The sequence below is a fragment of the Electrona antarctica genome, assembly GCF_951216825.1.
Source record: "Electrona antarctica genome assembly, chromosome: 21".
Classification (NCBI taxonomy): domain Eukaryota; kingdom Metazoa; phylum Chordata; class Actinopteri; order Myctophiformes; family Myctophidae; genus Electrona; species Electrona antarctica.
In genome coordinates this window covers 14,523,636-14,537,547 of record NC_136802.1, presented here as the reverse complement: position 1 = coordinate 14,537,547, position 13,912 = coordinate 14,523,636, and the positions used below count along the sequence as shown (strand labels likewise).

Below are 13,912 nucleotides of genomic sequence, written 5' to 3'. Positions count from 1 at the left end.
CAGTTAGCCAGTGAATGAGCTAGCCTGGAATCGGATGTTTACCTTTACTGCCAAGCGTCATTGTATTGTGTATTGTCCCTGGTGCTCATGGCGGTAGGTAGCAGCAACAGGTTGCCATGACAGAGGCAGTGAGGAGCGCGCACGTATATCAACAAATCCATGCTTCACTGTGCATGTGTGTGTGCAGTGTGTGTGCAGTGTGTGTGTGTGTGTGTGTCTTGCAGCGCGTTGTCCGCTCATGCATCAGATTGCATTTGTGTGTGAGAACATGTGTTGGGGGGGGTGGGGGGAGTGTCAGTTAATGTGACCCTCTGTGTGTGTGTGTGTGTGTGTGTGTGTGTGTGTGTGTGTGTGTGTGTGTGTGTGTGTGTGTGTGTGTGTGTGTGTGTGTGTGTGTGTGTGTGTGTGTGTGTGTGTGTGTGTGTGACAGACAGTGCGTAATCTACTCTCACACGCCACAGATCAAAGGGCAGAGGCAGCTGCCCGGCCATCTAACCCTAGGCCACCCTGGTGAACTAGACCTTCTCTCTCTCTCTCTCTCTCTCTCTCCCCCCATCTCTCTCTCTCTCTCTCTCTCTCTCTCTCCCTCAGGAAGCAAAAGACGCTAACAGTTGCCATGGCAACGTACCACACAGCCGTAGGGATGGAGGGGAAACGAGAGTGAGACCGAGAGAGAGAGAGAGACAAAAGAGAGCAAGACAGACAGACAGAGAGAGACAGACAGACAGACAGAGAGTGAGATACAGACAGACAGAGAGACAGAGAGAGAGACAGACAGACAGACAGACAGACAGACAGACAGACAGACAGACAGACAGACAGACAGACAGACAGACAGACAGGGGAAGGGGGGCTGAGCAAGAGAAGGAGAATTAAATCAGCTCGGTCGATACGTTGCCAGGCAACACTCGACACTAACGAAGCCGAGGTTGATTACTTGTTGATAACACAGCCGTGTGTGTGTGTGTGTGTCTGTGCGTGCGTGTGTGTGTGTGCTTGTGCGTGCGTACGTGCAGCACTGAATCTTCAGCATTATTAGCAGAGGCAGTCCAAAGACTCCCCGCCGAGCCCACATTCCCTGAACACAGATAAGGGGAGAGACCTTCCATTAGAGTCCAGGTTACTGCCACGATGATCCTCCGCTTCCATTTAACCCTCAGTGTAAAAGAGATGGACCCTCAAGGGTGCTCCTTTAATGCTAAGAGGTCAACTAAGGGTTAGGATTTTACAGTGTAGATAGAAGTGGTGAATGTACCCACACACACACACACACACACACACCCACACTCGAGTCACAAGTCACGTGCGCACCCACACACCCACACACACACACACACACACACACACACACACACACACACACGCGCACACAATAATGAAACACCCCGAGACCAATGAACGGTGCTCAAACATTTTCGTTTGTATTTTTTTATTTTTTATTATTCAACCTTTTTATTTTTATTTATTTTTTCTTTCCAAACCAGGAATGTACTAGTTTTTTTCCCCCTCTCTTTCAGAGGTGTGTTGGGAGGGAGGGGTGGGGGAAGGGGAGGGGTTTAGGTTCAGGTATACAAGGGCCATCGTGATGACAGAGAGGAGGAGAGGACACACACACACACACTCACACACACGCACACACACGCACACACACACATACGCACGTTCGCACGCACACACGCACACACACACAGATGCACAAAAACCCACACAAGGAGGAGGCGTCCCCAATACAACAGTGTCAACACGTCACCTATAACGAGGGCCCCCTGGCTCTGCCACCCTCCGACGACTCTCACCCACCGTCGCCGGGAACAAAAGAAACACGTTTCCAACGGAGGAGGGGTGAAGGAGGAGGCGCGCCGTGCTTTTTTAAATTTCTCACTTTATATCTCCACAGAATAACAGAACTTTGATCCTCTTTTTTTGTTTGTTTTTGTTAAATGTACCCTAAAAAAAATGAAATAAAAATAAAAATAAACGGCAGCCGGGTCCACGGTTGAAAAAAAACCAAAACATTGAATACAGTCAACCAGCCATAAATCAAACAGGGAGAGCGAGAGACAAAGTATGGGCGGATTTATACTGGCAGGCATCGCGCGTGGGAAACAGTGGCTCGCGTCGTACTGCGGCACATTGTTGAGCGTTGTAGATAGGGCTGTTTCTGACGTGCGCCGCCACGCGGCGAAGTCTAAAACGAAGTCTTAGCGCCGATGTGAAGAACATAATAACAAAAAAAACGAGTCTGAGAGAGTCTCAATGTACTCCATGGGAGGGTGTCACCGTGGGGGGGGGGGGGTGTGGTGGAGGTGGTGGGTGGAGGTCTTCCAAAGAGGCCACTCCGTTACAAGTCCAAGAAGTTACACCACCCTCTGTGGCGGCCATTCGTTTTGAAAAATACAAAACAAAAGAAAACAAAACAGAAAGAAAGAAATACTGTCATTGTGGCAAGATTAGGAGTGTTCCAAAGAGACTTTCTTTTTTGGCTCAGAGGATATTTTTAGGTATTTTTGAACATGTTTAAATAGACACAGACTTAGAGTATACATAAAAAACACGATTTCTATAGTTGTACAAAAAGAAAAGAGAACTGAGGAAGCCTTTACCCCTCCTCGTCTCGTCTCTGAACGCGAATCAATTATGCACAAAAAACACTGTTCCGAAAAGTAGATCTGAGCATCGACTTCATGTAGTTTTAAACAAATATTCATTTTAAGACGAACGAAAACACATATACTGTAGGTAATGACGTGATAACTCGTCCCCATAACGTGAAGATACCACACACTTTTAAAGAACAACAGTTGTGAGATGGCATCACAGTTCATGTGAGTTAAACAAAGATACTCATTGAAGACTGGAATACTGGAATACACGCGATGGGTGACGTGACTACTCGTCAAGATAATATGAAGATACTACGAACCTTAAAAACATGTTATGGTGTCAGGTCCAGTTTAAAATATTGGCGTCACACACGCACACGCACACACACGCACACACACACACACACGCACACACACACACACACACACACACACACACACACACACACACACACACACACACACACACACACACACACACACACACACACACACACACACACACAACCAACCATGGGTACAATTCATTAGCGGCATCAACAAGTCACTGGCAGAACAAAATGCCAAAAATATGATATGCTGTTCTTGTTTAGTTCCTGCGTGCGTGCGTGCGTGCCTGCGTGCGTGCGTGCGTGCGTGCGTGCATGCGTGCGAGGCGTGGCGTGTGTGGCGTGCGTGTGTTGTGTGGGTATGTGTTCTCTGTATTGCCACAAAGTTTTACACAAAGTATTTGCCATTTAAAAGCAGCACTAATTAACTTTATTAACAAAAGCTACACATCGAAACATATTGCGCTGTTGAACAGAGTTAGTGGCTACAGATCTGCGTTTGGCGTCAGGGTTTGAGATTTCATGAGTGTGTGTGTGTGTGTGCGTGTGTTTGTTTATTCGTGCAAGAGAGCGAGAGAGGACGGAGAGGGAGAGAGAGAGAGGGAGGGAGGGAGAGGGAGAGGTTGAGGTAAAAAAAAAAGTACCCTACACAATCACCCTTTTCTCCATCTCCCCCGTGTTCTCGGAGTCGGACCTAAATCAGAGAAATGCGTCATATGAGAGCAATCAGTGCTCGCGTGCGCACCCCGTGTGCGACAGACAGCGCGCACGTTTGAGTTAAGAGAGTGAGTGATGAGCGACTGTGTCGTCGCCATCAACGCAATCAGCAGGCATTTGTTGTGGCCGTCATCAAAACCATTTTCAACCCGGCGTCTCTGTTTTGTTCAATCATAGATGACACACGTCTAAATGTCAAATTGTAACGTTACAATTTTCAATGCAAAAGAAACAAGCCCACAATTAAATCGTTAATCGCAATTATTTGTGTGACAATTAGGCTAATCGTCAACTGAGAATTTGTAATCGCGACAAGCCCTATATGTGGTACAGTTAAAGAGTGTGAATTTAGCATTAGTGGTCTCTGTGTGTGTGTGTGTGTGTGTGTGTGTGTGTGTGTGTGTTTGCGTGTGCGCGTGCGTGCCTGCGTGTGTGCTTACATCATGTGTGTGTTTTTAGGCTACAGAGTAAAATAGAGCGCGGAGACCGCCTGGGGGTGGGAGACTGTTTTCGCTGTGCGCCAAAGCAATCAGTGTGTTTACGGGTGGTGCCTCTGTGTGTGTGTGAGTGTGTGTGTGTGTGTGTGTGTGTGTGTCATTATAATCAGCGAGAAAGCACATGTCAGGTAGACTGAGATGAGGTCCCCGTAAAGAAAACAGGGACACGCACATGTGTGTGTGCGTGCATGTGTGTGTGCAGCGACATCGCTCCCTATTCTGAAATCTTTTCCTATAGCCTCACGTCCGTCCGTGTGTGCGTCCATCTGTCCGTCCGTGCGTGCGTGCGACCCGCTCTGAAGTGAGGGATGTCGACGGCGTCGGCGTTCATGGAGGGGGGAGGGGCTTAGACTTGGTTCACGCGGTCCATTTAAACTGAAGGCAGCGACATTATCCTCTCCTCCAACACACACCCTTTCAGGTTCTCTCTCTCTCTCCTTCCCAGGGAAATGTTCCATCTCTCCATTCTGCCCCTGCACACCAACCCCCCTCCACACACACACACACACACACACACACACACACACACACACACACACACACACACACACACACACACACACACACACACACACACACACACACACACACACACACACACACACACACACACACACACCCCACCCCCGACTCGCACCCGTTAGCGTCTTCTTTAAGCGCCGCGTTTCTTCACACAGACTTTTCTTTAGTCTCGCACTCTTTTTTTCTTCGTTTTTCAAGGAAAAGTTCTGCATTCAGGCACCGCTTTATGCCTCCTCCCCAGACGTCTCTCTGTCTCTCTCTCTTTGACTCCCCCTCCCCCTTCCTGTTTCACTTAATTCTTCTTCTTCTTCAATTTCTTCATTTCATCTCCCCCCCACGCCCCTCCCCTCCCCTCCCCTCTCCTCTCCCTCTCACCCGTCGCCCCGCTTTCACTTTACTCTTTTGCTTTGAGAAAAAGGAAAGGAAAAGCGTTTGAACGACCCAAAAAAAAGAGATTGTTTTCCTTTTTTTTGTTTTTGTTTTTTAAAGAAAATAAAAAATAAAACTTTCATAGATGGTTTCTACCTCAACACTTCAACAAACGAGGCCTAAAACTTCAAAAAACTACAGCATAGTACAAGGAGCTCTAAAAATGTACACAAGAGTTCAGGGACCCTAGAAAGGGTGGGGGAGAAGGAGGGGGGAGGGGAGACGGAGGGGGGAGGGGAGGGGGGAGAGATGGAAAGGGTGGGGGAGAGGGAGGGGGAGGGGAGACAGAGAGAGATGGAAAGAACGAAATTAAGAACCAGGACATAAACAAAACAACGGAAAAAAAACAACAACCCAACGAAAGGGATTAAGTTACTTTACAATGCAGAGGGAAGAAGGAATGCAACAGAGGTCTGGATTCAACAAGTTGCAAAAAAAAAATGCTAGTGACTTAAGTGTAGGTTTTACAGAGTGGATAAAAAAATAATAAAACAATAGAGAGAAAGAGAGAGAGAGACAGAGAGAGAGATAGAGAGAGTAATAAAAGAGAGACCAATAAAAACAGAACAAAAAACATCTAGAAATCATTTACTGGATATTTATATATATAATCTATTAAGTGTTGATAGCGATAAAAAAAAATCTCACTTTTTTTATATTCGCTCACTATTTCATGTTTTGGTATTTAAGACAGGTCTAAAGAACGCACACGTACACACGGCCACTCACATGAAGCTGACTCACACACACACTGACACACATAAGGTACACGCACGCACGCACGCACGCACGCACGCACGCACGCACGCACGCACGCACGCGTCGCACGCACGCACGCACGCACGCACGCTCATATACAAACTCGCTGTACTGAAACTGTGCGCAGGCACATTTCAGGTAAAACAGCAGTGCCATAATTATAATCCAAGTCACATACACTCACGCAAACGGTCAGACACACACGCACACGCACTCGCACGCACGCACACGCACACACGCACATGCATGCGCGCACATGCACACACGCACACACACACACATACACATACACACACGCACAAATACGCACGCACGTTATTAAAATATACAAGTTTCTGAGTGTCACTATCACTGGATTGGTCAGACCTCCTCAGGCATGATGGGCGTGTTCACGCCAGCGTCACTGCCCCAACCCCCCCCCCCCCCCCCCCCCCCCCACACCCCTCTCCCCGGCTTGCTGATTGGCTGACTGGCTGAGTCCGAGGCCCCTGCTGTTTTCTGTAACAAACACAAACAAACTAGTAATCCTATTGGTGAGTTAGTGTCAGGGGCCAGTCTCTGGTTGGATGACGGAGCTCTGAGGGGGGCAGGGTTTCGGTTGGTCACGACGCCGCCGCAGGATGTGGTATAGGGTCCGGATTTTTTTGTTGTTCTTTTTTTTGTACATTTTTCTTTTTGATACTGTCTTTTCAAATGTCAGTCTCAAAGCCAGAGTTCATGTTCTAGAAAAGAGTGCTATAACCAGACAGACTCACAACCTTGTCGGTCCCATCATCGTGTAGCATGAACACGCCCCTTCACTTCAGCTCTGGTGTGGGGCAGGGAGGGGGGGGGAGGGTTTCAGAGCAACCAGGGGTGGCACAAGAGAGTCTTGCCTGCCTGGCACAACTACCCCTGCCCCCCCCCCCCCCCCCCCTTTACACACACACACACACACACACACACACTTAGTGGCACAGTCGCGCGAGACTGGAGCGGCGGTTTCAATCAAACGCTGAAAGGTAGTGGCTTGGGGGGTGTATGGGGGTAGCTCACAGGGGGAGGGGGGTCAGGGGAACAATACTGGTGGTGCTTGGGGGGCTGCGGGTAGTGTAGGTGGGGCATGGGGGTTGTAACAGCCAACTTCCGGACAGGGAGGAGGGAGAGGAGGGGGGTACTCGGGTGTTCTGGTTGGCATTGGGAGGGTGGGGGACAGCTGTAGTAGCAGAGCAGGTGGTCCGTCCGTCTTCATACTTTGTAGTAGATGTTGGCGGGGAGCTCTGCGGGGGAGGATGGGGGTGAGGAGGAGGGAGGCCGTAGCATTAGTATGAAGTCTTCATACTTTGTAGTCGATGTTGGATCTCTGCGGGGAGGGGTGAGGAGGGGGCCGTAGCAGCAGAGCAGTGGTCTTCATACTTTGTAGTCGATGTTGGATCTCTGCGGGGAGGGTGGGTGGGGGTGAGGAGGGGGCCTTGGCAGCAGAGCGGTGGTCTTCATACTTTGTAGTAGATGTTGGTTGGAGCTCTGCTGGTAGGGTGGGTGGGGGGGTGGGGAGGAGGGGATGGGGCCGTAGCATCAGTATGACGTCTTCATACTTTGTAGTAGATGTTGGCGGGGCTCTGCGGGGGCATCTCCTGCACGATGTAGACGGGGTGGCCGTAGTCACCGCTCACCTTCTCGTAGTGCGGGCAGTACGCCGAGTCCGACGTCCGCAGCGGGATGATGATGTCGCTGGGCTCCGAGCCGTTGTTGTTGGAGCTGCCGCCGCCCATGCTCATGCCGCCGCCCCCCATTCCCCCCATGCCCCCCATGCCCCCCATGCCCATGCCGTGCCCCCGCTTGGGGCTGGTGAGCGAGGACAGCGAGAGCGGCGGGTGGTGCGTGTCCGAGTGCTTGGCGTGCCGCCGCCGGTAGCACACGGCGCAGATGACCGCCGTCACCAGCAGCAGGAAGGCGGAGCCGCCGGCGGCGCCTGCGATCAGGGCGATGTTGGACGGCGGCAGGGGTCCGTTCTCGCCGCCCGCCCCGCCGCCTCCTCCTCCGCCGCCGTTGGTGGTGGGCCCTCCTCGGGTGGAGTTACCCGCGCTGCCTGGAGAGACACAGAGATCACAAGAGGGGAAATGTTGAAATGTCAACTCAATACAACAATGCATCCTAATATAAATGCACCACGTCTCTGTGTGTACGTACGTGTGTACGTACATCTGTAATCCACGTAACTCGAGAACCGTTCGCCCCGCCGACTTCAAAGCTGACACACGCGTTCCACACCCCCACAGGGAGTGCAGTGTCCGGTGTCGAGTCGGTCGGATAGCTAGTTATCAAGAACCAACTTGCATCGTTCCAAGTAGGCCCGTGCCCAACGGGCACCGCTGTAGTTGATATCAAAATGCATTGCGTTTTTTTGGTCAAAACAAACTGTCGATCACTCACAGCGAGGAGACTTATTCTCCGCAATTGGAAATCTGATAAACCTCCAACATTCACAAGGATGTTCTATTATACCATTGGAGAAGCTCAGATACAACAGGTACAAATCTCGCCAGAAATTTGTAAAGGCTTGGTCCCCTTTCATTGAATTCACCCTTTCACTATCTTTTGATGCTGTATCTTAGCTGTTCTTTTCTGTTTCCCTTGATTTCTCATTTTTGCTTGTCCTGTTTTATACTGATAATTGGATGTGTGGTAACCTATTTTCCTTTATCAATTGTATTACTGTCTGGTTAGAGTCTGGTTGGTTCACTGTGTAGCCCCTTAATCTAGTAAAAGGCAATTTTTATTGTATTTATTTTATTATTTCTTATTTCATTCATTTATTATTTATATCCTTTATTACTGTTTTCTTTTTTATTATCGTGGTTTATGGTTTTATTATTGTTGCTTTTGTTGTTGTTGTTGTCTTCTTTTGTGATGGAACCGGGGAGGGTGGGGTATATGTGGGGTTGTTTGTCTACCAAAATTGAAAATCCTATAAATAAAGTTATAAAAAACAAAACAAAAAAAAAACTGTCGGAATCAGTGTCGATGATTGCGGTTACAAAATGTTATGTTTCGGGTGAATTAAAATAAAAAAACTTTACACAGCCGTTGTTTACACTGAGAGTATGCACTGAGAAGACCGTGGCACTGGCGTAATAATTACTTCATTCATTCATACGTGGCAGTGAATGTTAAAAAACCTACTTTGTAATGTGAATACTTTTAAAAGCATGCACTTTTGAATAAGTATTTTTAACAGCAAGTACTAAAGCCATTGCTTCAACGGAAGTATTTGACCAGAAGAATCTATACTTTGACTCTCGTACTGGGGTACTTTTCCACTGCTGCGTTGGGTTACATCAGTAGCTAGCTGCCGGAGCGGGCTAACGACATCCGCGGTGGCATTGGCGGGCCACTTTCACAACGTGTTTTCCTTCCCTTCAAATACTGATATCAATCATCGCGGTTATAAAGGGCAATATGGCGCTCTCTGCTTTCACAACTTTTGTTTGCACAGGCTTTTTTAAATACACATAGCGATCGTTATACGGTTCCATATACCACAATAACATGAGTAATGGTGCCGGGCCGGCCCCTGCCAGCGAGGGACACACAGGAACTCAGCCCAGTGGAATGCGAGGCAAGTATGCAGCAAATCTCACAGTGGATTATGTGCGGTCTCTTTATTGATGTGACTAAGTGGACAGCGATGCATATAAAAGGGATGTATGCAGAGTATGTGTGTGCATTACTATGCTGTTACTTACGAGGGCCAAATGTCCCCACAATTATAGACGTTAATAAACATTGTGAGGGCAATGTTCCTCTTCCTCACCAGAGAAATGGATGTTGTGTGGTTAACCCGTTCAGACCTGAGGTGGATTCTAAAAACACCTTCTAAATACGTTTTATGAAGGAAAAAAAACTATCTCTGTCGGGTGGAAACCTCATGTCCAAAACTGTAGGCCTACATTTTCAGAATTTCAAATTCAAAAGTAGCAGATCTGCTCATTTGGATGCTTTTGTGTGGCGCTGTAGTGTGATCGAGTAGAGTGTTGATTTAAGAAAAAATCTGACCCGTCTGAACCGAGTTGTGCTGTAACTGTGTGTGACGCTGCTCAACAGTGCCATCCAGTGGTACTAGCGAGGTGTTTCATGTGTCCGTGCTCGGACACGGACACGTATACATATATAGGGACACACATAGCTGAGTATAGGAGTGGCTAGCACCACTCAAAAACACAAAAAGTTGGAATATGGAGATGAGAGGTTTCTGCCTAGTAACAACTAAAATGGCACAGTTGCTTTCCTGGATTTAAAGGTATGACGGCGTAGTTTGAGTGCGGTGTAGTCATCAGCCATGTCAGTTATTATTTTATTGTTTTTGTCTTTGTCTTTGAGGGTTATGTTTTGTCTTTTTTTATTGTAACTCTCTTGTTTTGTTTGTTTGTATGTTTCTGCTATTTTTTTGACTAATCTGTAACTTGCTGAAATTATTGAAATGCTTGTATACCAAAAATCATAATAAACAGATGTTTAAAAAAAACAAAACAAGGTATGACGCCGTATAGCTAAGGTCGAGATGGGTAAAGGGGTGTTATGCTTACAATCAGGAAAAACATCAACATAGAGGTTAGGTTTAGGGGTTGGGTTAAGCCAAGGGGGTTAGGCCTGATTCTGTAGTTGCACACCGAAAATAGCCAATCTGCTAAACTCACATGTTGTCAGTGAGCAACACCGACGTGCAAGTAAAGTAGAACTCAGACTTTAGGGTTAAGGGTGAAAATGGGCTCAAATTGCCATTTTAAAATGCATGCATGAGTGCGTGCGTGCGTGCGTGCGTGCGTGCGTGCGTGCGTGCGTGCGTGCGTGCGTGCGTGCGTGCGGACGGACGGTCTGGCTTGGCCACAGTGTGTGTCAAGGTAACATGTATTTCTTTAACCCAAACAGCCATGTTTACTTTGCATTACAGACGACCACATGAAGACAACCCAGAGTGCTCAGCTCCTATACCAGAAGACCACACAGTGTGGGTCTGTCTGTCTGTCTGTCTGTCTGTCTGTCTGTCTGTCTGTCTGACTGCCTGTCTGTCTGTCTGTCTGTCTGTCTATCTGACTGCCTGCCTGTCTGTCTGACAGGCAGGAAGGCAAATAGAGGAATTATTTGTCTTTCATTCCGTGTTTGTGTGTGTGTGTGTGTGTGTGTGTGTGTGTGTGTGTGTGTGTGTGTGTGTGTGTGTGTGTGTGTGTGTGTGTGTGTGTGGGGGACATAATAACTCTGAAACCCACGGTTCTCACTTCAGGGGGTCGGGTCAGAACTCAGCAGGTACACGAGGGTCTATACAGTATGTGTGGGTGAATACATTACGGCCATTTGAAAATAGACTATATCTACAAGCTCACAATGCGTCGCAATGTGACGCATTGTGAGCTTAAATGGTGAGCTATACCCGACATATCGCATTGTGAGCTATACCCGACATTTGTTTAATGCGTTTAATTTGCCGTTTTAAAATAATTAAAAAGAAACAGCGGATTTAATGCAAGTGAACGGATTTTCGTGGTTGAAAGCTGCAAATACTTCAGCGTATGCTCCAAAGGTAATAAAACAATCTCGGCAGCGTAGAATATTTGATTAAAATGCGGGTAAAGCGTTTTATGGTGTCAAACTGTTAAGCACATTTTCGTGCTTTTACTAAAGGAAATTAAGAACTCCGGACTTTTACTCGTAACCAAGTATACTCTTCTAAATTGCACTATTGATACTTTTACTTAGGTACAAACAAAAATGACTCAGTCATAATAACTGCCAGGTGCAGCAAGCTCTTAGTTAGCTCATAACACTAGCTTCGAGTTCCACTTCTCACTTGCGTTCTCATACAAAACCCTCACACAACAGCAGCCGTTCAGACCATGGGTGTTATGGGAAAGTCGGCAATTGGCTTATAGGCAGCCAATCATGACAAAGCGTCTACTAAGGTCGTCTTCACGGTGGCTAGTAGAGAAGTAGCCTCGGTCCCAGGGCTTACTCATCTACGAAGAGAAAAGCCTGGTCACAACCTACGGCAGAGACGGTATCGGCGGAAGTGTCAGGCCGGAACATCCGTCAGATCCGGATACGATATTTCTTCGACCAATCACAACACTTGTTGTGTTTCATACACGGAGAATGTAAACAGATTTGTAAAGTGCCAACGTCATTTCCTTGAGTGGTATACTTCCGCCCAAATCCCGCAACTTCCGCCCCAAAGAAATTGATACCAGCGTATAGGTCTTGCCCAGCAGCGTGGTAGAGTAGTAGCACATGTAGTCCAGGCACTCTTCAAGCACCTGGGAAAAACGTGAGTACTTTTTCCAGCAGTGATCAGGGGTGCTACGGCCTTGCTGTTGGAGCGTGTGGATGTGTGTGGCAGTGTGGTTAGCGGTGGTAATGTGAGGTTGTGCATCACAGCGCCTGTGGATTGCTCTATCATTATTCTTGGCACACATTGTCGACTCCCTGTGCCGCGCCGCGCCTCCCTGCCTCTCTCTCTCTCTCTCTCTCTCTCTCTGTCTGTCTGTCTGTCTGTCTCTCTCACTCTCTGTCTCTCTGTCTGTCTCTCGCTCTCTGTGTTTCTCTCTCTCTCTATTTCATTTACTCCTGCCCTTGGTCTATACGTGCTGCCCTCTACCTCTGGGGCTATTGTGCACATACATACACATCTAACCTGGCTCTGCGTACGACACCCCTGTAACACACACGCACGCATATATACACACACACACACACACACACGCACACGTGCACACACACACACACACAGTGTCATGCATCATATAGCCCTTGCACACCGGCGTATACACACGTACACTAATGTGTACAGACACACAACCACGTTGATAAGGAAACTGGCATGCGCTTGTGCTCACACGCACGCACGCACTGCACGTACCACCAAACAAAGCCCCCCTCTGCCAGCAGCCCTCCCCCCCGCTGTGCTGGACTGAGCCGGGGAACGGCATCACTAATGCCAGACGTCGATTCCGCTCCCCGCTCGCCCCGGCGCTCTCTTCCTCCCTCCATTAACCCGACATCCCTCGCTCTCCATCTCCATTACCGCCGACGCCTTCACCAGCTCTCTTTATTATCCGCCTCTCACTTCACCCCTTCTCTCTCTCTCTCTCTCTCTCTCTCTCTCTCCTGCTCCGTGCCAATCTCCCCCGGCCCGGCTCTCTCTCTCCTCTCGTTGTCTCTATTCTGTTGTCGCAGTGTGGGTTGCAAAAGTTTTGCGTGTCCGAGACACAGGCAAAGGGCAAGACGAAATCTCACGGCACAGAAATAAGACCGAAATAGACCTCTATTCTTTTCCTTTCTTTTTCTCCCCAATTTAGCCGCTGTGCCAATTAATTCCTCCCCACAGACATTCCTGTGTGTGTGTGTGTGTGTGTGTGTGTGTGTGTGTGTGTGTGTGTGTGTGTGTGTGTGTGTGTGTGTGTGTGTGTGTGTGTGTGTGTGTGTTGTGTTGTGTTGTGTTGTGTTGTGTTGTCATTGCTGTCAAGGCTGGCTGTTTGATGACATAGACACTCAACAAAGCCAGCAAAATAGCCTCTATGACTATAGACTCTATAACCTTTTTAATTTCAAGGAACCCCAAGGGTTTCAATTGGTTCTCCTGCTATGCCACCAACATGTGGAATGCCCTCCCAACAGCCATAAAGAAGTATGAGTCCATACTCTCTTTCAAAGCCACCGGGTGGCTGCAATTCCGGACTGGCCCCAGTAAAACGTCAACCTCCCACTCCCCCATTTTTTTCCTGTTTCCTACTCGTTTATATGATGATAGTATTGTGTATATTATTTGTCTATCGTTAATGTTTTTTGATGAATTGAGGAGGGAAACAAGCAGAACGGCTTTCTTGCTTTCATCCTCAAGGTTCAAGGTTCAAGGTTCAAGGATGTGCCTTATTGTTAATCTTGTATACAGGTACATAAGAGTACAACTTATTTTAGTTTGGCTTCCTTTAGACAATGCAGCAGCAAATATATAATATAACATCAAACAGCAAACAGCAAAGAAAAGGATAGAATATAGAGTGCAAAAAAGAGCAAACAAAGAGTA

The 13,912-nt window shown here is 47.8% G+C and overlaps 1 protein-coding gene across 1 annotated transcript in view; it reads right to left on the bottom strand.

The window, feature by feature from the left end:
• Positions 1-7,424: 7,424 nt before the first annotated feature.
• efnb3b (ephrin-B3b) overlaps positions 7,425-13,912 on the bottom strand; it is a gene marked incomplete at both ends in the record, with an annotated part of 109,480 nt that continues 102,992 nt past the window's right edge. The window contains one exon of the mRNA XM_079491501.1: positions 7,425-7,900. Within this exon, the coding sequence (XP_079347627.1) occupies positions 7,425-7,900 (476 nt within the window). The remainder of the gene's footprint in view (positions 7,901-13,912) is intronic.